The sequence below is a fragment of the Oenanthe melanoleuca genome, chromosome 11 (assembly GCF_029582105.1).
Source record: "Oenanthe melanoleuca isolate GR-GAL-2019-014 chromosome 11, OMel1.0, whole genome shotgun sequence".
Lineage (NCBI taxonomy): Eukaryota > Metazoa > Chordata > Aves > Passeriformes > Muscicapidae > Oenanthe > Oenanthe melanoleuca.
In genome coordinates this window covers 10500460-10524951 of record NC_079345.1, presented here as the reverse complement: position 1 = coordinate 10524951, position 24492 = coordinate 10500460, and the positions used below count along the sequence as shown (strand labels likewise).

Sequence of the window (24492 nt, the reverse complement as noted above, 5' to 3'; positions counted from 1 at the left end):
CTGAAACATCACATTCAATATGTTGCTTATAATTTAAAAGTCAGGTCCTATCAATTCTATACCTGTAATACCACTAGTATTTCCTGTGGTACACACAAATCTATATAAGAAAGTGTAGTAACTGGATATTTCTTATAGTAATGTGCAATTACAGTAGCTTGTAAATCAAGATCAATGGTTATAGCAAACTAACAAAAAACCCCAGTGTTTTCTTTTTAGCATTTCTAGTAGGCATTTAATAATAATGCTTCTGTTCCTCTCTACATTTGCTTTATAAATGTTTTTTGTTATTCTGGGGAGAAATTTAGTAAAATGTCTTCTAATTTAAATTTACATCTTCCTTCTCAGCAGCCCCCTTCAGATGAAATCATGAGCCATAATTTAGGTGTATGTTAATACTAAACATAAGGTGATCACATCCATTCTTTTTTTAAGCTATTACAATAATATAAATGGATTTTTTAAGCAAAACCAACAAAACCTCAGAATTATTTTCTGTAAGACATATTTTTAAAAATATTTTTTTAGGCTTTTCTTAATATAAAGAAAAAAGTCTGGTGAATGGCTGCAAGTCTGCTGCCTAAAAATTCAAATCTAAACTTTATATCACTCATGAAACGGAAACACTTTAGCTCAATTTAGAATAATATATTGGTCTGCAGAGGAAGTGCACACTGAACCCTGCTGTCTCAAGTACACAGTCAAGGGGTGTCTAATATGAAACGTGTTGGGTGCATGCAATAAATCCAAAACGCGTGGAGGTGAGCAGAGGGCCCCATCTGCTCTGTCCTAGAGCATGCTTAACTAGGCTTGTCATGGTCCTACTATTAAATTGGAATTTTTCCCCTAATCTTTGAGTTAGACATGACCAGATTTGCAAGCAGATTTACAATTTTCACTAATTTTCCTACCATGACTTCAAAACATACTCAACAAAAATACATTCTGGACTCTTTCAAAGGCAGATTTACTTTTCTGCAGCTGTTTCCCATAGATCAAGCTTGTGCTTGAAGGTTAGGGTTTTAAAACAGCATGAAGATGAACTTTGAATCTTATACCACTCCCCACCCCCAGCAAATTATAGTTTGAGAAGCATCAAAAAATTATTTTCATAACCAACCAGAAGTAGGTTGCACACATTGCAGAGGTTGGCTTGTGGTTAAAGATAAGTATTTAATGGAAACACTTCCACATGTATATAGTGACTCATTAAACTATTTCTAGATATTTAATCTGCTTCTATTTTCACAAACTGACTTGAACCCTCTTTGCTCCCTAGCATCTTGAATGTGTTGGGGCTTTTCACCCCTCCTTTTTTCAAGACCACATTTAATCCAAATGGTATATTCCCTACTGTTGAGACTTAGAACTCCAGAAATGTATTTGTCATTATCAAACTTTGATCGTGAAGTTTGACAACTCTGACATATTTCTTTTAAATTCATTATTTTTTTAGCTTTTAGACTTTTAATTCATTCTGTTTTATTTGTCCATGGTTTTCTTGTTTGTTAATTGTAGTTAACAAAATTAATAGCAAAAGTTAATTTCACTTTTGTTTGTAGATATTTGTGGTGGTAGAATATCAAAGATTTTGCCAGTGCTTTAAACTCCACTGTACTTTTTATTTGCCTCTTGAAATAGATAAAAGACAACTGTCTAAAAGGTTCAGGAGGAAAATTTTACAGAAGATAGAAAAGACTATATAAAGCTCTCTTGGTAATTCTGGGAGCCATTTTTTTGTTGTAGTCTTTGCTTTCCTGGGAAATACTTTACCTCCAAGTAATAAGTTCAGGGCCTTTAGCCCCACACCTTTAAGGATTGGCTAAGAATTTCTTATCTTTGTACCTTTTATTTGTTATGTTGCAATAGTCTGCAGTGATATGGGTGTACATTCATTGTTCCTCTCCAAGTGCTTTAGCTGCTCAGCTGACTGATAATTAGTTCAGTAGTAGAATGAGAATCAAGTGTGTGTATGTTATTTCAGTGTTTGTACACAGACATATTCATCAGTCTGTTCTTGTGACAAAGGCCGTGTAAGCACAGGGCTTTCAGTGCTGCTGGTGGAGCCCAGGTAATTCAGCTGTCAGAAGAAAGCCCAGGGTGGACAGAACAGGGGCAGGGACTGAGAACAGGATCAGAGAGAAAAGGGAGGAACTGGCTGTAGTTTGAAGGAGAGGAGAGGACTATGCTGAGGTTCTGTGCTGGAGAGATGTATTTTGAGAAAACAAGAGGCAAAAAAACTCAGATATCAGTGCAGGGAGAGATAGATCTATGATGTGAACTCTCCTCCACAATTAAAAATTGAATATGCAACATCCAGATTCCAAAATGTATCTGCTGTCTGTAACAGGAATATCATTGAGAAGTTTTACTGACTGGGGGGATCCCACACAGAGAATAATAGCCTGCACTCTATACTGAAGAGTCCCTGTTTTGGTTTTACATACCTCACAGGTCAGTGCTTAGTCATGTAAAACTGAGGCTGACTCCTTAAGAGTTGTTTTTTTACTGAACCCCACAAGAGCACTATGGCACTTCCAACATGGGTGACCAAATAATGAAACAGCTTTGGTTTGGCTTTAAAAACCAAAATAGTATTCTGTGTGTAGTGTTCTGTATCTGAATAAAAGCTTTTAATGCCAGATGGACAACAGCCAATTTATCAAAGAATGATTTTTCTTTCCAGTTAGTATATATTTAGGAGAAAAAGCAAATCTTTGCCACAATCTTTTAATATATAAAATATATTTTTAATATGCTTTGAGGCATTCAATCAATGAAGCTTCAACTATTTTTGTACAATTAGAGTTTTAGATTAATTATAAACTCTAAAATTAAAATTACAGGCTTTTTCTAATATTCATAAAGGATTAGAGACATTCCAAGGTGGAGCTCCACAATGAAAGATTTGCCAAGGGTTTGAATAAAGATGCAAATCAAAATGTACTAAGTTAATTCTGTTTGCTACATACAACAACAAAGAATGGGCACTGAAGGGGAAGTGTTTAGGTTTGTTTTCTGACACAACTCGTCTTGAAAATGATTGTGGTATTTAAATATTGCAATGTCCAGAGATGGTAATGTTCTGTGGCCCTTGCAAGACTGAGTTCTGCAATTTACCCTCATATGGGTCTATAGGAAATATTTTTTTGTAAGTTCTTTTTTTGTTCAGAACTTTCAGTATTTTTTAGTGATTTTGGGGAAAGAGATTGTAACATCCAAGTAGTCTGTTTAGTCTCCTCAGTAGTGTAGACTCAGTAGTCTTCTCAGCTTTGGAGGAATTAATTTGTTTAGTTGAACTTTCCCTATAAGAGGTGAGAAAATGCCACTTCTAAAATATATAGGAGAAAACTATTATAAGTAGAAATGTTTCTGACTCAAGGATAGTGAATAGTTATTGTGCTCTGCAAAACACTGGGAGCTATGTGACTGAATTCTCTAAGCATTAAAGCAAGAAAAGTCGTGTACTTAATTAATATTCAACCCGATTAACTTTTACTAAGTATAATTTTTTGCAGTACTTAAGGTTTTTTAATCTGTCCCTAGATGATCTCAACATGACACATCAGCACTGTGTTCTGGCTGGTTTATCACCTCGGTTCAGCTCAACTCACAGGGTGGCAGATGTAAGTATCAAAAACCTTTCACTCTTTGGTCCCTTGTAAAACCAATATCCTGCTGCCATATTTGCAGCACCATGGTGTCTTTTCAGAATTGTGCTTCATGTTATGCTTATGACTCAAACTCTTTTCATTACCAACTGCTGTTGTTTACTTTTGGTTGAGGTACACTTGGTTCTGTATTGGTAGTTGGCTTTAACTCCCAGGTAGACTTATCAGATGTGAATTGAGAATGTGCTGCACCACACCTCAAGGATTGCTGATGAAATATAGTTAAGAAATACAAATTTTCTGAAGTGGTTATATATGTGTTTTTATTCTGTCTTATAGTCTTCGAGAGGAACACTGGAATACATAATTGGACGGTGTGAACTGGCACTCCAGAATTTACAGACTGACTCTGATTCAAAGGCTTTGTCTTTGAAATCACTGGAAGCTGCAGTGGTGAAGCAAGTAGAAGAAATACATAATGAGGTGAGATGATCTGCACTGAAAATACTTAAGCCAGGTCTGAGCAGTGCAGTCTCCTTATGGAGTTAATGGCAATTAAGTGTGTTCAGCTGCTTACAAGACATTGTTTTGTATGAGTTTGTGATGTGTATTTTATGACTTTTTTACTTGGGTACAATAATTTGGATTATCGTGGAAGTTTTCATTTTTCTTTCTTAAGATCCCTCTGCTGGTAAAGTAAGAGAAGTTTCACAAAATACTAGACCAGAACTGACAGTGTGGTGGTCAAACAGACTACTCTAGCACTTCTCTAACAGAAAGAGAGAGAAGGGATTAGAGGACTAGAGGGAAAGAAGCAGGTACATTTTTTCCATTATTCCTCCCTATTTTTTGTTGAACCAGGTTTTTGCATAATGCCATGGGTGGCATAATTGGAGTGTGGGCTCTAAAGTATGTTCTGAAGAAAATACCATGGAAATAATAACTGTGAGGAACATATTTAAGCAGGTCATTTAGTGCTACAAAAGATGCAAGGGTATTAATGCAGTTTGACAGGATTCCACTGAAGCTGCCAGTGCTTTCTTGCTTGGGGCTGTGCTGTATTTCTGTTAAGATAAATTAGAAGCTGTACATAGGTCATTTGCACTCAAATTAGAATTTGTGTAAAATGTTTAAACTGCTGTCTTCTGAGGAAAATAATATTGTGTAGTGCTACTGAAACTTTGTAGAGCACATTTTTATCTGTATTGTGTTTACAGTTGGTAAAATGGAGCATAGTGTTGGCAAAAGATTTGCGCCCTTGACTTTTACCAAAACAGCTCCTAGGGCAATTTAAAGAAGTCTGATGCATGCAGGGGTTTACAAAACATTAATCAGGCTCAGTCCATAAAACTACACGCATATGTGGTTTGCACAGCAAGGGCCACAGGCACAGCTGGTGTAAATTTGCACGGGTCCTTTAACATCAAAGCCATGTGCTGTTTACATCAGGTGAGAGAGTAGCCCCTGGTGTTTGCAGTCACCTGAATAATTTTGCAATGTGACATACAGGGATGTTTCCTGTTACACATATGGGATATACTGTAACAGCAGTCCTAGTTTAACTTGTACATATTGTGCACTTAGTAGACACACTGGATCTATATGATCTGTATTTGATTTGAAAAGAGACTACCCATCCAAAAATTCCAAAAAGGATTTTACTATTATCTCCTTTTTTTTTCCTTAATTTTTTATCCCAAGGTCAAATCTTCACTTGCTGTTGGAGTGCTACTTAAATGTCATTTATTGCTGCACAAGTAGACAAAATTTCTAGAGGCTTATCTCTGTGGTAAATGCCTATTTCTTTTTCAAACATCACTGAGTTGAAAATATAAAGACCTGTGAAGCTAATGCAACTTTTCTTGCTTCCTACCTATAAAAGCTTCCTACCTTCCTGTATGATAAATCTTTGTCTTTTCAGGCACTAATACAGGATTTAGGTTCAAACTTTATCAGGCAGGTGGAAGAACAAGAGACTGTTTTGTTTCTTTAAATAATCAAACTGCTTACTCATGAAATTGAGCCTTTCATTGTTAGCAATTTTTAATGCAAAATCAAAATCTCACTGAAATCCAAATCCCCCTAGGATTAATGGGGAGCTGCCACCCAGTTTCCCAATTTTGCCTGTGTATTTCTGATATACAGCTTTCTGTGCTATTAGTAAATCTCCTTGCAATTTTATTTTCTTCTTCTGAACCAGAGATCATGAGCTGGAAATGAGATAGTATCTAGAGGTGATGATATTGTTGTATTTTATTTTTAAATTTTGTCATAACTGAAGTTCATCAGTTTTAACTCTTGTAACTACAAGCTGCCATTCTTCTTGGTTCTTTACCTTCCTGAAATGGTACGGGTTCATTCTTTTTACCCCCTTACTGCTACCTCCAAAGCAGTCATCAGAGAACATTAACCAGAACAGAACCATCACAGTACCAAGCTAAAATATACTAGTTTAGCAGATTCACAGTCTGTGCTGAAATTAACTGCTCTGCCAAATGAGGCCTGGATGAATTATCTGTGTCTGCTCGAGGGAAAAAGCCTAAGAGTGGGTCTGAAAGAATGAGGAATGATTCTGTGCCTTCACTTTTGTACTCCTGGGCAGGAAAATTGACTTGCTGTGCTGATAAAGTGTGTTTGAACTGAGGATCTGAAGCATAGGTGGAGACTTTGGTTTTTTCCAGTTTTGTGGTGGGCAGAGAAACCTCTAAAAGAGTATCTGGGGAGTGTCCTCATTTGATGTTAGATTTCCCAGAGTTCATTTGTCAGGGCCCTGTCTTGGATGTCTTGACAGAGGTATTCCTGTTGAAAAAGTAAGATGTTAACCTGAGGAGGATTTTAGCATCTCTAGTGGGCAGCCAGGTGGAAGTTTAATATTTCTTTAAACCTAGCTTTGTTGTCATGGTCTCCCTCACTAAACAGCCTTCAAAGGAATATCTGAGTAATTGCAAGGAATATGCTGTGTGTTAGATGTGTGAGTCACTTCACTCTCAGTGTGTACTTTGTAGCTGTAAGTAAAGATAACCTTAATTAAGGGTGTTCACATGCAGTTTATCTGCATAGCTTATGGCCTTGCAGTCTGAACAAATACTTCAGTAGCAGGGGTGTAGGAGGGTGAACAGATGTAGTTACCTGGCAGCTGTGAAGTACAATAGTCTGAGCTCACACAGTCACAATCAGATTGTTGTTTGGTCAGGAATAGTTTATCCCAAAAGAAATGATCTTGTACAATTCTCTGAATGGGAGCCTCTTGCTCCTGCTAGTACTTTGCTCCCACTTGGCTTTCCTAAACATATACAGCTGCTGAGTACATCCCAAACAGAGCTACAGGGCACCTGGGGAAAACCACTGGCAACTAATTCTTTTTGAAGGAACTAAATACTGCTGGACAAATCATGTAAATGCTCCCATATACAAAAATAAATCTGCAGAAAAGATCTTCATCAGCCTGTTCTTCACATTGAAAAGAAAATTTTTCATGCTCTAACTAATGCAAAATCTTCTAATAAAATCTTCTAATAGTTCATGTTGGTGTTAGGTACTTTCAAGGCTTCTGTATTTGCCACCACCAAACTAGAATTCAGATGTTCTCAGTATAGTAAAACACTAGAGGGGAGGGAGTCTTCTTGGTGTCATGGGATTGTGTTGAAAATATGGCAGATTTCAAACTAAGTACTTGGGTTTGAAAGGTAGGGATTTGTTCACATCAGGGTATTTGCTCAGCTGTGATAATCAGATCCTGATTACCATGATTAAAAGGAGACTGAATTGGTTGCCCTGTTGCTTGTGAGGTACAATCGTTTTGCCTACAGCAAATCTGTTTTTGTGGCAGCAGTAGATCAATTGAGCTTGGAGAATGCATGGGGAGGCAGAAAGCCTGGTCTAGCTGAGTTGAAGGGATGTGGTGTTAGACACTGAGGTCACTCATGAGAAAGGGAGAGGTGTAGGCAGCCAAAGGAAGGTTAATATGTTTTAGCACATTGCAGTGAACTGACAGCATGGTTGGTGGCTGACTAGTATGGCAGAGAGAAAATATAGATCACCTACGTGTGTGGCATTTAATAACCAGTACTTTTAAATAATTGACTGAGGAGCATTGCTTCACAAAATGTCAAATGCTACTGTTGGCCTTTTACTACCCAGTATTGACAATAACCTAAAATTGGCCTTTAATCATTGCTTAAAGGACAACTTGAAAATATGTTGAGATTAGAGGTATGAGGCCTGATTCTCAGCTTACTTGAACAGATGTAAGTCATAAGTGAAAATCAATTAGAAGATGAAAATTATTCCTCAGACACTCAACCTATATATTTTTATATGTAAATATATTTAAGCTGTATTCTCTTCAATCATATAAAATACTTTCTAATGATAAAGTTCTAAAGTTAGTTCTCATATATGGGACTCCCCAAATTAAAACTCTCTGAAAAAATCCTTAGCAAGAGCTTTTAAGCTGAGAGTTTGTCACAGAAGATGAATGTTCTCTAACTTCCAATAGGGCTAGAAATGAGCTTTTTGTCTCTCCAGGATTTAGTGTTGAGGTTTTTTTACTCAGAGGGTACATCTTCTGTGCATGGAAGGAGACAAGAGGAGTGAGTTCCTGCTACAGAAAAAAGTTATTACAGAAGAGAAATCATGTCACACTCACCTCATCAAGATAATTTTCTTTCTCAGAATCATCAGTTATCTGTTCAGAGGTCATAGTTCAGAGCAGACACTTGCCAAGCAGCTTGGTGGCCACCTTGGAGGGTGAAACACTGTTTTTCTCTCCAACCCAAGTTTATTAATTCAGGTTAGAACTAAACAGAGCTGCTGTGAGATGAATGCAGAGCAGAGTTTGATAGCTGTGTGAGATGGCAGTCCACATCATTAAACAGCCTCTTGTTGCAATTAGGTACACTGACCTCTGATGAGACCATCCTGCAGAAAATAAATTAGCTTGTTGCTATACTTTGTCTTAGACCTAAAAAGTGACTCTTGTGTCAAATTATATACATTTTGTGTAGGATCAAGATACATTTAAATTTTGGCCAATATGCCAGACCACAATTAGAGTGAAATTGCATCAATTTTTGCAAGAAATCAATATGAATAGGTAAAAATCAGATTGACTGAGATAGATTTATGATGAGTTATATTTTAACATTGATTTTAATATATATTTTTAAAATTTGATTAATGGTCTCATGATTCATTTCATGAAACCTGTTTGCCAGACATCACATGATAGAGGCCAAAAAATGCAAAAAGAAATGGAGAGAGGAAAAAAAAAAAGTTCTTAAAATTTGAACTGAATAATGATGCGCTCAGCTTTCCCAAAACTGCATATACTGATTTTTTTTTTAATCAAAACATAACTGAGTCCTTCATACCTCGTTAATGTTATAGAGGAAGCAAAGTTTCCTTCAGCTTTTTTTCTTTTTTTTCTTTTTTTTTTTTTTCTTTTTTTTTTTTTTTTTTTTTTTTTTGAGGGAGGATGTCATCAAACTTCTGTGCTAAAAAGTCACTGGCTAGCAATAAGGTTTTTTTAAAAAGCATTTTAAGATCTGTGTCTGCCAGCTAATAATATTTTATGCTTTACTAACAAATTTGCTTTAATATTCTTTTTATACACTGAAAATTTAAGTATTTTTTATTGTAATCTTTAATGTATTGACCAAACCTTTAGTTAGTGTTAACTGGGCTAGTTTCAGATTTCTATAGTTGTTCACTTTTCTCTGGCAGGAAAGGGAGTGTTAGGTGACAGCTTTGGGCAGTTTTCTTTATTCTTTCACCTTGGTAGGTTGTCTTTGTTTGCATCTTCAGAGTTGAGCAGGGATAAACAAATCTTCTTTGTGGTACAAATAATGATTTAAACAGCTTTGAACTCAGTGTGAAACATAACTACCACAACAAAGATAAATATGTGATTCTGAAGACCAGAACTATGGATGACTCTTAAAGAAAAGCATCATCTCTGGTAACTGGGCTGTCTGCTGAAGGATGAGAGGCTGAGATTCCTTGTGTGCCACCCTCTCATTCCATAGAATGCATTCTAGCAATGTTGTTGCTGCAAATTTTTTTCAATCTTCTAGGACTGAAACGATTTGAAGCCCAGAGTGTTAATCACAAGTCAGAGTTGGTGCATATATGACTGGAATTTTTAATTTTTGTTGTACATGTGAACCATGTAAAAAACGGCGGGGGAGAAAAAGAGAGTTGAGTTTTGCACTTCTCTGGGTTTGAAGAGAGTAGCTCAGGTCACAAATTTATGTATAATAGAAATAAACAGCTGGGTGTAAAGGTATGTTTACAAATGACCTATTTTGTAACTCTTTCCTTCTCTATGGGACTGTTCCATTATAGCTGGATTCTTGCATTACCCCATTCCTGCCCAAGAGAAGGAATGTGAATATTTATGGTGCCATCTGTTTTTATCTTGCAGGTTGAATTTGAGTGGCTTAGGCAGTTTTGGTTCCAAGGCAAGAGGTATTTGAAGTGCACTGATTGGTGGCTTAAGCCTATGGCTAAATTGGAAGAATTTTGGAGAAAACTGGAGATTATGGTAAGTACTAGTTTTAAAGTCTAAAGCCTCTAGGGCCTAATTCTGAGAGCACTCACAATTATGTTTTTAATTGTACTGTAGTAATGGGTTTTAGACTTTATTCAGAACATATGAGAAGCAGAATCAATGTCAGCCTTTCACTGTCTCCTCTTACTTTTATCCCCTAGTAGCCAGAAAAAATGTGAGCAAAATCAGATCCAAAACCCCAGGATTTTAGTTAGTTCTTGACTTTGCTTGTTTTTAAAGTTTGAAAGGCTCGTAAAAGCCTCATATAATCCTTTTAGAGCCTCACAAGATGACAGCCATATATTACACCACACAAATGCTGTGTGCTGTCAACTTTTTTGTACATCACCCAGAGAGACAACTCTGCTAATGACAACAGAGGAAGGTTGAGAGCAGAATTGGTGATCTGGAAGTACAGCTGTCTGTGGTCCACCTGCACACTTAGGCCATAGCCAGAACCTGCAAAAGGGGATTATTCCAAGAATAAATGCAATAATGATTTCTGGGTAGTTCAAAGTACATTGTGCATTCCTTGAAAAGGGATTCAGTGCCAAGCACTGTTATCCTGTTGCTGTCCATGTAGAGCCTCAGGTGCAAGCCTGTGCTGTCAAAAGTTTCAGAGCAGTTGCCAGTGTGCCTGTTCCTGGATTTGCACTCAGAAGGGGCTGTGCTGGCAAACCCTTTGCTCTCCGCTCCATCAGAAGCTGCTTCTTGGTCATTTCTGCTGCATAAATTAGCCTCAGTTTGCCTGTGCTGGCTTGGAAGAGTTTGTACTGTGGCTGAGGGTGCTGAGTAGGGTTTGTATCAGGGTTTGTGTGTTGAGGCTCTGGAGATGTGGTGCCACAGGAACGAGCTCTTGAGTGTCAGAGGAAATGCTGTCACTCAAACTCAGTGTGAGCTTCCCTGCAGTGCCTGGGTTCAGACTTGGAAAACACGCCTGGAAAAGTGGACAGTTCAATTGTGGAATTTAGTTGCCACAAGAAATAAGTAACATTGAATTCTCCTAAAAAAGGAGAGAAAATATAACTTGCTGATGTGTTTGGGGATTTTTCCCCTCATTTTTGTGTTTTTATGTGCTCATATTCTTGAATGACCCTTATAATTGAAAAAAATTGTTTGGTTTGTTTTTCTTTCAAATGACAACTTACTCTCTTGTAACGCAGGCTTAGATGAGGTAGAGACAAGAATGTTTGATATTTTATATCCATTGTGTGTTGAAAACATGGAAAAACAGCAAACTCTGGAACTCTCAAGGGTTAGGTTTTCTGCAATTGGTGTGACATTGCCATGTGTCTCTAATTAGAAACATGGTGGCGTCAGTGTATCTCCTTTCAACAGGCCTCGGGATGATATTTATCAGCAAACCCAAGCTCGGGCCAAGACAGAAGCTGCTTCTAATTTATATTTTAAGAATTGCTTTAATGTTTTATGACTTATAACATATTAATCACAATTAATTTCAGCTATTGGAGGAGACAGAAGAGGATGCTAATTGAGAATGCGTGTTTGGCTGGGTGTGTGCGGAAGGCGATGCTCGGGGCGGCGCGGGGGCGGGTCGCCGTTAGGGGGCACTGTTGAGCCGCGCTTGCCCGACGCGGACCCGCGGAAACGCGCGTTCGCATCCGGAATTATCCCTGCAGCTCCGAGTCAGCCGTGATCTCTGAGATTCCATAACACAGGAAATCAATTGCGGGTTAACAAATTCAACAGCAATTTAACATAAAAAGTGCAGTGTTTTGGTGCATGCTTAGCTTCCACAGCTAAGTTAAATCAAAAGGGTATTTTTGAAGGTACCCAGTAGTCTGCAGTCGATGGGCTTTTTTTCCCTCGAAATTTATAATCTTAGCTGGACGATTCTTAAAAAAGAGAGAGAATAATGTAAAATACTTAAAGTAAATATGTCAGAATTGTTTCGGAAGAATTTTGCGCTTAAAAGGAATTATTTCTTAAAAGAAAATATTTAAGCAATGTATTTTTCCTTTGTGTGTGAGCTGAACAACTGTTGACGTAGTGTTTTTATATATGTGTCCAGAGTGATACAAAAGTCAGTCTCGGGGACCTTCTGTGTGTTTGTTTTTTTTTTTTTTTTTTTTTAGGTTTTCCCCTTGTTTAATAAAGCAACTATAAAAAAGAAAATAAAGTTTCAAAAATTATCTCTGATTCTGCTAATTGTAATTACACTTCTGTCACTGCAGAGTATAGTATTGCAGGAAGTTTAGCCCAGTGTCTTCAAACCCGTGGGCTTTATTTAATATTTTTGTACATTATAGCAAGCACACAATTTTATCATAATGTTTATTCCTGGCATTTCTTTCCCTGAGGATAGTTTTACTTAGAGCTCACTCTTGTGATGTAAATGTTAAACCTTTCATTTGAATGACATTCTGATAAAACATCACATTTCCCACAATATTACCTCATGAATTTATGAGCCATTAAATCCAAAGCAGTTTAACCAATCTTCCTTTTTTTCTCCCCCTCCCTTGAAAATATGAAGGCTATTCATATGTTGGAGGGTTTTTTTTAAAAGTCATCCAAGATTAACACGTTATCACCTGCAACATCAGGATAAATGCTTGCAGAATTCAAAGGGAGAGTTACCATTTGAAAAAAGACCATACAGGCTTTGCTTTCTGGGTAAAGAGAAGTCTGAAAAGCTGAAATCTCATGTGATGTGAGGAAGTCTTGCTGTAGCTGTTCTGAGATTCAGTGGAGAGACAATTTGTCTCTCAGGGTCTGATATCATGCAAACCTTGCAATCTGACATTTATTTTAGCTATGAAAATCCGTAACCACCACAGCAAATCTGTAAGAACTGCAGAAGTCCGACAGTCTTTTTTGGTTATTTTGTTTTAGGTTGATTCATATGAGAAGAATAAAATGTAAATCAATGAAATTATTTTTGTTTGTGGAAGGAAAAGTAAACATATAAGGCTACACTTGCATGTTGAATTTTTGAAGGCTTTTTAAAACATATCTAGTGTTCCTTAATTAAAAAAAAAAATAAAAAATAAGGCCTTTACAGTGCTATATGGTGTGAATTGTATTTCCTGCTTTGACAGTCCATTTAGCAATGTAGCAATGTATTTATATGGCAGTTGGCCTTAATAACCTTTATTGACTTTAGTGGGAAAGAGCCAAGACTGGCATTATTAAAATGTATCAATTTCATTGCAGTATAAAATCACAACATATATAATTATGTTAGGTGGGCTAGGCTCCATTTAATCCCACCTATTTATGCAGGAATTTGGCAAGACGAAAGAAAGTGTGGAACTGAAATGTAGAAAAAAGTGTGAGTGACTTGGAGTTACATTTAACAGCACAACTGTTTGCCTGCAGTGAAGGGATTACTTAAAGGAATGAAACATAGATCTTGGGGAAGTAATTTCTTAATGGGATAACTGAAACACAAGTAGTTGTTGCACCATTTGTTTCATTTTTTGGCATCTTAGAGCAGGGCTGATGATAATGAAATGCAGCACACCTTTTAATTTGTAGTGGTGCAAAAGCCCAAGTGTGCACACTCGGAGAAAGCAGAATGATCAAAGTGGCATTTCATGCAGACTGGTATCTTTCTGCACAACTTCTGTCTTCATTTGTAAAACTTTTTAAAACTACCTTTAGTTTTGTTATTACTGTAGTTCTCAATAACAGGCTTTTTAATCTGTTTACACAACTGAATTGAAATCAGAGAGCAAGGCTATTTTATTGTAAAATTATTTTTCTTTCCTTTTCGTGGTCTGTTTCATTATTTGCTCCTATTGCTATATATGAAGTATGTCATAGTTTCAGCTATAAGCCACTATTGTCAGGGGCTTACAGCCTGACAGTTTGAATTGAGTCTACGCTGAAACTTGAGCTACAAAATCTCAGCCCAGAGCCATTTTTTTTCCCCAAATTAAAGCAAGGGTTTAAATATGTATTTAAATCAAGAGCATTTCAGTTCCTGGATAACCATGAAAAGCTCTAAGAAAAAATATGCTTTTACAAGGAATTCTCCTAGCTTTTGTAGACTTTGGCACTTTAAACAACTAACCAATTATTTTTAAAAAAATAGATAATGGGATCACAAACAGGCTGGTTGGTGTTTAGCTTCTTTCAGAAATTGCATAGCAACTTAACTGACACTTGAATTGGTTTGACCTTGTCAGCCAAAATTCCAGGAACTCGGAGGTATTATTTTAATTTCTCTTCTGGTTTTCCCGTTGTGCTCAGATGCTGCAGTGTCACACTTTACTGGAGGGCCATGTGGCCATGGGTGATCGGATTTGCCTAATGAGCTGTGAAATGTAGGTACAACGGCAGCTCCAAGACCCAAATTTTACCCATATTTATTGTCTTTGGGGGCTCTCCTTATCTGTTAGGGCCAGAGCCCTTAAATAAATGTATTTTTGGCTGATTATATTTTATGTATACTGGAAGTCAGATGTTTCTGGAAATGTATCTTTTATCTTAAACAACAACAAAACCTGATCCTGGAGACTTACTTTTATTTCTTTTTTTTTTAATTTTTTTTTTTTTTTTTTTTCAATAATTTCTTTGACCCCAATATTTTTAGCTGTCAGAAATGGGAGAAAGGATTTAGCATTGTCTGTACTAGAATCACAATGAAACTCTAAAGAGGAAAAAAAAAAAAAAGTTGTATTGCACGTCTTTGAGGAAAAAAATTATTTACAATTCTGAGGGAATTCAGACTTAAGCTTCCAAAACAACATGTGTGCTGAAAGCACAAAAGACTGTGTTTATGATTCTCTTTGAAGTGTTTCTGCAACAGGATAAGGAAAATTTTAGAAACTGTCTGATAGTGTTCAGGGTAAATACTTAAACCCCTTTAGAGAATTTCACACACAGATACTGTGCAGCAGAAAAAAGGATACTTATGTTTCCTAAAGCTGCTACAGCCTACAGCTTTGTACTTAAAGACAGAGGTGTTGAATAGAATTCTTCTGAGGATACATCCAGTGACAATATCTACAGGAACATCAGAGCAAACCAGTGGATAGCACTTTCTGTTTTTAACCCTTTGGTGAGCTGGTTGAGATCTGAGCTGCGTTGATATGAGCCACTGTAACATTTCTGTTCCAAACTGGGACTGTTCAAAGGGCAGCCTCCCCACTCCAGCAGCGTTCTGGGAGAATCACACCGACAGCATGAAGGCTGCAATGTGCACTGGCATAAGCCAGGAGAGGTTTGGGACCATGTCCTGTGGGACAGTGAGGTGTATTTCTGATGGCCCAAGTGGGGGACTGGGGGAGGTTGTGTAGCTGTGCCTGTGCTCCTGCCTCTGCCTTCCCCTCCTGGTGGGTTTGTGCCTGACTTACAGGTTTGACTTTTGTAGGTGTTCTTGTGCACACAACTGGATCTTGGTGAGCTGCAATTTTAGATAACTAGCATTCTGTTATCATGTGCTTTATTCTTACTGTAACAGGGCTTCTTTCTGTGATCCTCACTATTTTTATATTCTTGGATGCATGCAATTGTGTGTTCTAAACACCTGCACTTGCATGTCAAATGTGATGAGATCTCTGCTAGTGTTTAAGGCATAAATGCATATACCACAATCAGCAGAAATCAAATGTGTTCATCCGAAACCGTGGATGGGAATAGACTAGAATAATAAAAGATCTTTGTATCAATAGTGTGTTTATTGAGGCTTATTATTTGCTGTGAAAATAATGATTATGTAGTGTTGAGCTCTTGTTTTACCAGTCTCACTATTCTTTGCAAAGTCTTTCACAAGGACATGGAGTGACAGGACGAGGGGAATGGTTTTAAACTGATGGAGGGCAGGTTTTATTGGGATGTTAGGGAGAAATTCTTTACTGTGAGGCTATCAAAGCCCTGGCACAGGTTGCCTAGAGAAGCTGTGGTAGCCCCATCCCTGGAAGTGTTCAGAGCCAAGTTGGACAGGGCTTGGAGCAACCTGGGATAGTGGAAGGTGCCCCTGCCCATGGCAGGGGATGTTGGAAATAAATTGTCTTTAAGGTACCTTCCAATCCAGAAGATTCTATGAGATGCTTTAATGTTCTCAAAAGACTGTATTTGAAGACTGGGAATAGTGTTTCTTGGAAAGAAATTAATCTGTATTTTTAGAATTTATGTTATATGCTATATAGAAATTGATTAATTATTAACAATATTTAAAATTATTTCTAGTTCTTATTTGTTCGATCCCAGAGGTACAAAGCTTATGGATTTGTATTTGTGTATATATGTTTATGGACATGCTACACAGAAAAAAAAGGATTTGGTTTGGTATTAAAACTGTGAATTATAGTGGTTTGGCAGAAATAATTTGTACCGTGATTGTTATAAACTAGGGTAAGTTGTGATTTTGAATGAAAGTGAAAGCAAATGGCAGTATGATTAAAATGTCACCATCTACATTGCTGTATTTTTTTAAATAGAGCTCAGAGTTGCTAAATGTGGTTTTATTGCTATTGTATTTTAGTGGTTACCATTGTATTTTAGTGGCTCTGTAACCACTATAAAATAGAACACAGCTGCTTCAGTGTCCAAATGGCTTTGGTAGGGGAAGGAGGTGATGTCTTCTGAAAAGCTGCTGTTGCTGCATTGCTACCTTTTCTCTTCCATCTGATCATCAGTCCTTCTAAGTCCTAACAAGATCATGGGTGAACAGTATTTTTGTAATGTGTTCCCTAACAGTTACTTCATCTTTGCTCAAAACTGCAGCTTTCATTTTATACATAAAGAAATATAACTTGGCTTCAGGAGTTGCTATGGAGAGCATTATGCCCTGATGAATTAGGTGCTAATTCTTTTACTGACCCTCTGTTTAACTTGTGCAAGTTACTTAGGTGTGGTTTTCAAAATCAGGCTGGCAATCAAAACATTGAGGTCTTACTTTGGTTTTACATTGCAGACAATTTCTGATCTTAAATTCCCCCTCAATTAAATGAGGCTATGATTTTTCTTGTGTCTGACAATTACTTATTGGCTATGTGCTAGAGAGAGAACATCCTGCATTTGAAGGAAGCTGACAAATTTTTGCCTCCCCATATCATGATTGTAAAGTGTGGATGAGGCCACATAGGAGCTATTAATATATATATATATATATATATTTTTTTTTTTTTTTTTTTTTCTGGTCAGATGGGCAAATTCTCTCTGTCTAAGAAAGAGCTTAGTGTCTTTTGGCTGACCCTGATTGTCTCCTGGCAGTCCCCATGTCTTATTCTCAGGAGCTTTTGCATGAATCTTTTTTGCACTTTCTGTTTGTCACTACACATGCTTCTGCTTAATGATCCTGAAGCTGTAGATATAATAATGTTTACTATTCTTCAGTAGGAAGATAATTATTGGCTTTTCTCAAATGTTACAAGTGAACATCAGATTTTGGCAGTTTTCCTTGGACTGCTAGTCAATCTGAACTCTATATAATTTGCACAGCAGAGGCACTAATATAAAGTTTAAATTTAGCAAATCTTTTAAATTATTCCAGTAAAATAATGTGATTATCACGATCAGACTAGTTTTTGTAGGACCCATTTTGAATTTCTGTAATAGAGTAGAATGACATGGGGATGGTGAGAACAGGTGGGATTGTTGCTGGGGGACAGGAATGGCAGCAGTGGAGCTGTGCTCGAGATGAATCCAGCTCTGTGCTTAGCATGCAGTGATCCACAAAGTGCACTGTTAATAGCTGGGAATAGTGCATCAGTTCATGTTGTCTAGCTGCCTAGGGATCAATATCATTTTGTAATAAACTGAAGTGATTATTTTTATGTGTCTGTGTATATATGTATGCATATATACGCTGCTAATAATTACATTTTAGCTCAATCTTCAAGCTGTGTCCTACATTCTAATGGATTAGAGCTTCACCAACTAGCTGGAAGGTCAATTGTTTTGTCATGTTGTGGTGGGACTCAGCTTGGATAACTGAATTATAAGACTTTTTCACATGGCAGAGTAAGTTAACTCATTGTGATCCTTTTGGTCTCCTTCTGTCCAATGTCATGCTTCCATTTCATGAAATAGAAGTTTTTGTGCTGAAATCATTTGCAGAAGTAGGACCACAGAATTCATTCTCTTGCTCAAAAATAATGATTGGTTGTGTTGCTGATGGACAATAGAAATTATTTTAAGATTAGTCTGTACAAACCAGTTTATGCTGATGCTGTGTAGTACCACACAGAGGTTGCATTTTCCAGGCTTCCAGGCTTCCATGAGGTGATAGAAAAAATGAACATGAGCAGATTTTCATTTACATTTACTTACATTTCTTCATGTAGGGGGAAAGAACATGATGGTGTTGCATATCCAGTGGTAATACATCTATCCCTAGGAAACAGGGATGAGGCAAGATGAAATTAGTTCTGCATTACATTTATGCAGGTGCTCAAAGCAAAGACCAATGCAAGTCCTGGCCAGGTCCTGGTCTGAAATGTTATGATGCTTTTGAAAGGATTAAAGATAAACAGAATTAAGATTGTTAATATTTCTCACTTTCAAAAGTCTTCTCCTGTAGCTGTTATCTTCATTAATGCAACCTTACAGGGATGGGCATTGTCCCTCAGAGGAAGGGAAAGGTTGCCATGCAGGTACACTTGTACAGCCAAGGCTCACCAAAACATTTTTCCATTACTCATCCATTTGTTGGTTATCATGTAGGACATGCTTGGTACACTTATTTATAAAATATTTATACAATCAAGGCTCAATTCTACTGGAGGTTGTTATTCTAAAGGAATTTTGAATTTGCAACAATTAGTAATCTACTGGGGAGAAGAAAAAATGGGTAAAATGACAGATGAAGCAGTCTTGAAAACCTTTAACATTTGTGGAGATGTTGAACAAACAAAAAAAAACCTGTTTTTTTTCCTCACTCGTTTCTTTAAGAAATCCTAATGTTAAAAACCTTGATAACAGGGCTGTTTTTTCTTTGCTTTTCATCTTCTACATTTTCTTCTTAAATGTAAAATACTGTAATTGAATCACAGCATTAGCTGGTTTTTCCCAACAAAACAGCAGATTTAGGCTCTTTGCTGCTAGTTTCAAAAGTAGTATGTATGGAGGGAGAGTGCAAAGACAAAAATTGAGCACATAGATGTATAATCCCAGAGGAATAAACTGACTTCTACTAGACAAGCTGAAAGCTGATTAAAATATTTTTCATCCTTTGGGTATGCAACAGCTTTTGATGATGGAGAGTGTATTAATATTCAGCTTAGCTGCTTGTCGACACTGCAGACAGGTCCCAGGAAAGATTCTGATACTGACCAGGTTTTCTCACTCTGCCAGAAATCTTTATGAGACACAGAGCAGCAGCCTTGTACCAGGAAAAGCCAAGATAAGAATACTGCTATGTCTTTATTTTAGAAATTGCTTTTATAAATTTTAAAAGTATTGAAAATTTTAAAGAATTCCTTGAATTATATAAATGCATTAAATACAACAAAGGAGAAAGATTATTCTGAATTATTTTAAAATAAACCTGCTGTGATCTATTTAATTTTTGTTGGAGTTTGTTAACTTACAAAGATCCCAGTAATAATATTGGTGATCTGGAGTTTTGGAGAGCGTGTTCCTACTTAAATTATTTTATAAGTCAGATATGAAGTGGTGGAGTACTGTTCTCCTAACTTTCTCTATTCCCTTGTAATGTAATACCTGCCTTCCAGACAAGAATGAGATGTAAACAGCTGCTTTATCAGCTGATACTTCTTCTGTTCTTTTGTTGGCATGCTGACATATAGGGTGTTTGCTTTTTCCCCTTCCACAGTGACTAAATATATACAGTATCTCTGGAAAACATGTCATAGGCTGTGCGAGGTGCCTTTAGGATGGCTCCAGGGCTAAATACTTCCTGTAGTAGGTGAAAGAGCATGGCTTAATCAGCTTAGTTAACTTAATTAAGCTGTGCTTTTTCTCATGGCACAGCTTTAAAGTGTATTTCATTTAGAAACTCATAGTTGTGGAATGACACAAGTTTGGAGAAATTCTGTGGGATCTTTATAGTGGGCTTGAAAAAGATAAGATTTGCTAGTTATTCTGCAATGGGAGGAAGTGAACTAAAGGAGTGTGTCCTTTTTACTGAAGATTTAAAGGGGAAATTCTAATGCAGTTTAGATTGTAACGGCTTCTCAAACTGGGAAACTCTACTCTTCTTTTTATCCCCGTCTAAGTTTCAAGATTTTTATACATGGCAAGAGCTGTCCTTGGCTTGCCTGCTTGTAGATGTGTCACCAGATTCCATGACTCTACATTCTTTTACTGCTCTATGGAAGAAGTAAACTAAGGCAGTGTGTTTGTGAGAATGTGGATCTTTTCTCAACTGTTCTTTGAGTCTCAGCAGAAAATACTATTACAAATTAAAATAATTTGAATTCAGTTGTTCTTTCTTGAGATGAGGTGCTTTTTATACTCTTCATGAGGTACTCCATGTTGAGGAAAAGGTCTTATTTTCCTCTTGGGCAAATGCTGAGATGCTGGTCCTAGTGGAACCCTCCTGTGTGGATAAAGGAGATTGATTAGCAAGGCACAGATGCAGCTGGAAACAGTAAGAGCTGAGTGAGTTCTACTTACCATCTCATTTGCTTCATCGGGCTTGTTAATGTTACTTATTTGCTCACCTCTACGGGTTTCTGAAGGAGTAAGGGGTGGGGGTGAGATCACACAGAGTTAGGGGAAATAAATAGGTATTTATTGAAAGGCCTTCAAAGGCCACACCCTGGCAGCAACAGTGCCACAGCGTGGCCCCTGCCCTGCCCAAGGGGCTCCAGGGTGGATGCAAAAGAGGGCTTGGTCACTTGATTTCACATTTTTATAGACTTCAGTCCATTTACATACAGGAGTCAACCATCCAATTAATAGTTTCAAATTGTAAGGTGTCCTCCTCCTCTTCTCCTGGCTGGCCCGCCCTCCTCTTCTCACGTTGTTTATACTTTGGGCCTGGAGTCTGAAGAAACTGTCCTTGAGCCCATAGCTGGTATCAGGCTGTTTCACCTTTATCACCTAAAGCACAACGGAAAGCGTACCCAAGCAGAACAGAAAGCTGGGATCTGAAGGCATCAGGGGAAGAAGGAGCCAGGGCAGTAGCTGGCCACGGGAGAGTGGCAGCAGGTGCCAGTAGCCAGGGCAAGCAGAGGAAGAGGGCTGGGAGCCCTTCTGCTGGCAGGATGGCAGGACTGAAGGCAGGTGAGAGGGGACTCCTGGGACAGCAGCTTTGGAGGCAGGACAGAAAGACTTGAAACCTTGAAACTGGGCGTGTGGGTGGAATGGACCTTTGGGTACAGTGGGAATAGAAAACAAACTTGACAGGAAAAGTTTTGGATGCTGAGAAAAAGCAGGAAAGAATGGCCAAGGCTCTCAGGCAAAAAGGAGTGGTGTGGTTTGAGAGAAAATAGGATGGAGAGGTTTTGAAAGTGGGAAGTGGTTATGGGGAAGATGGCAGAAGATAAGGGGATAGCTGTGTGTCTCCTTCAAAGCCAAATACTGAGGTTAGTGATTTCTTTGATTTTTTTTTTTTTTCCCCCCATCTCTTTAAAAACTTTGTGTTTTGATAGAGCTCTCCCTTAATTGATACCTCTGTGCTGTAATAACATTTCATATACTGCTGGCTTATAGTACAGAATCAAATAAGGGAGAAATAATCTTTGTTTAAGCAAAAAATAATTATGTTGAATGCAGAAAACTATTTAAGGTATGTTGGAAAAGTATTTGCTTTTGATTCCACAAACATAAATTTATTCAGAAAAAAAAAAAAAAAAGGAGATTATATTATGCATAGATTTTTTTAAAATTTAAAAAATGCATATAATGGTTAAGGCTTGTGATTTTTTTGTGTTTTTATGTGGCACATGGATGCATAAATCATATATATATGTGTATATACAGCCATGTGCACACATGGAAGGAAAAAGATTGGCCTATTTAAGTACTGAACTGCTCTCCATAATACTTGAAGTTGCAGAATCTCTCTGAACTGATACAATGTGTTAAGTATTCTCCCACTGCTTGGGCATAGTTCTGTTATAGACTTCAGTGTTTCTTGATTATATGGGGTGTTATAATTTCCTGATGACTGGTTATGTTATTTATAATACAGAGGGTGTTAATCCTTTGGTGATTAACACTCTATTTGAATTACCAGAGGTCAAAGATACATTCTTTTATTTGGAGTTTGGGTTTTTTCAGTGTTTTTTTCTTTGATTTTTTTGTTTTCCTAAAGGTTGCTTCATTCTGTGTTTTATCTGAAAACATTTTGTAACAATTTAAGGTGCGAAGAGAAGAGGACCATGCTTCTTCCTTTGGGGCCCAAGTCTGGAGCTGTAGGCATTAGAACATAAGTTCTCTTTGCACTGAACAATTCCTCCAGAAATTCTCCATTTAAAAATAATATTACATAATCAAAAAAATCATAGTAAAAAGCACATGGAAGAAGATATTCCCTACTTAAGCCTGTGAAAAAGTAGATACCTGCCTGTGTCTCATTCTAAGCCTTTTTGGAAAGATTTATTAAAGATTATAAATGTGTGTGCATATATATTTGTGTATGCATACATATAAACACACACTTTATAGGGTATAAATATATATGGCTGTCATTTCAGGTGATGTGGAGATATTGCAGAGATTCTTGTCCAGCTGCCAGCTGTATCCCAGTCATTGTGGTTTCAGAACTGAAGATCTATATTAAAAGCCTTCAGTAGTTTCAAAGGCTGTGGCTGTGCAGAAGTTACCCTTGCCCTAATATTTCAGTCCTTTCTGGAAATACCATAGGGTTTTTTGTGTTTTTCTCAGCTGTGCTCTTTAAAGTGCTGGAGCTGACTGAGAGGAAGCACCAAAGGATTTTTGCTGTTTTGTTTTTCACACATTTCTGGGGTTGTGTAACCATTCCCACAGCTCCAGGAGAATTGAGTTGTGTGTCCAGGTTTGCTGAGTTGCTGCATTTACCTGCAAAGCCTTCATAATGACCTACAGCAATTGCCAGTGCACACCAAAGTGCTGTGACTCTGGCTTTGCTCCCTTCTATAAAGGTGACCATAACACATTCCTTGACTGCAATTCTGAGGTACATGTTCCACCTGGAGATTTCTTCAGGCTGTGATCATTCCACCTACTCCAAATCTGGAAAAATGTGGGCATGATGGAAGACCTTCAAGAGTTCCCTCACTGGTGTTTTTCCACTCCAGAATCTCTCTGGTAGTACCTGAAAGAGCTACAAGCCAGTTAGAGGAGATTTATGTTGATGCAGCATAGCCCTCTGCAGTGTTTAGGACTTGCATGTAAACAAAGGAGATGGTCAAAGAGCAAAGGAAACACTAAATAAAATTAGGAAGTCAAAAACAGAAGGAGAGTGGCTCATCTGGTTGGGGCAGTGTTTTGGGCTTGTAGATTGTTCCTGATTTGCTGCTTTAAGCAAACTCAGCATCAGACCAGACTGAACAAATGTTACCAGTGTCTCTTTTGCAGGGCTGGGACATGAGTTCACTGGTGTATAAAAGCTCTGTTTAACTCACCAGAATGGGCTTAATGCCTGAACTGCTGGATGAAGTCCTTCAGTCTGACAGAAAAATGAAACATATTGCAGTAATACTAAAACATTTAATGTAGGTACTGAACATGTGGGTGTTTTAATGTTGCTGCACAGCAGATAGGATGAGTGTTAAATAAGTGGAAGCACAGAGGCCAGTTGCCTCTGTTCAGCCACTCATTTGATGATTGTGTTTCACTGTCTGTTTGTGCTGGGTTTCTCTCTGCTTTGCTGTCTGGTGTTTTGCTCTGAGCTCAGTGAGGTGCTAAGATTAGCACTGGTTTGCTTTTGTCATAATCTTTCATGTTTGCTGTGACGGATAGGTGAAAAAGTAGTGTTTGTTCTGCTCCAGCATGCAAGGAATCCAGCTCAGACACTGAGGGCAATTAGTCCCTATGTTGTGGGATAAAAAGCAGACATGCTAAAATTTTAGGGGTACTTTTTTCCTGTACATGCTCCAGGGGGAATACTGCACACTGCACTGTGGCTTCCTACATGATTTCTCTGTTTAAGATTGCTGAAGTGCTGACTGCCATTCAACTGCCAGCCTGTGGTTAGTGCAAATACTAAATACTACATGGCTTTGTTCCTTTAGTGTTTCGCTTCCATTTTAAGAGTTTCATTTATGCTTAGAAACTTCTTTTTTCTACTTCTGTGAGTAGTCTGGCACCACAAAATGTATTGGAAGCATTTGAAGTAGTTCAGTAGGAGGCAGAATTAAAGGTCAAAGTGGTTTTGTGATCAGTTGCAGAAAAGAGGGAGTAACAATAACCAAGTGAGATAATAGGAATAAATGTAATGGAAGTATAAAGAGTCTTATAAGTGCAAAG

General features: G+C 37.6%; 1 protein-coding gene across 1 annotated transcript in view; it reads left to right on the top strand.

Annotated features, from left to right (window-relative positions):
- The window catches only part of FTO (FTO alpha-ketoglutarate dependent dioxygenase), a 220212-nt gene that overhangs the window by 51486 nt on the left and 144234 nt on the right, over positions 1–24492 (top strand). The window contains exons 5-7 of the mRNA XM_056500556.1: positions 3547–3626; positions 3951–4094; positions 10036–10155. Coding sequence (XP_056356531.1) covers positions 3547–3626; positions 3951–4094; positions 10036–10155 — 344 coding nt within the window. The remainder of the gene's footprint in view (positions 1–3546; positions 3627–3950; positions 4095–10035; positions 10156–24492) is intronic.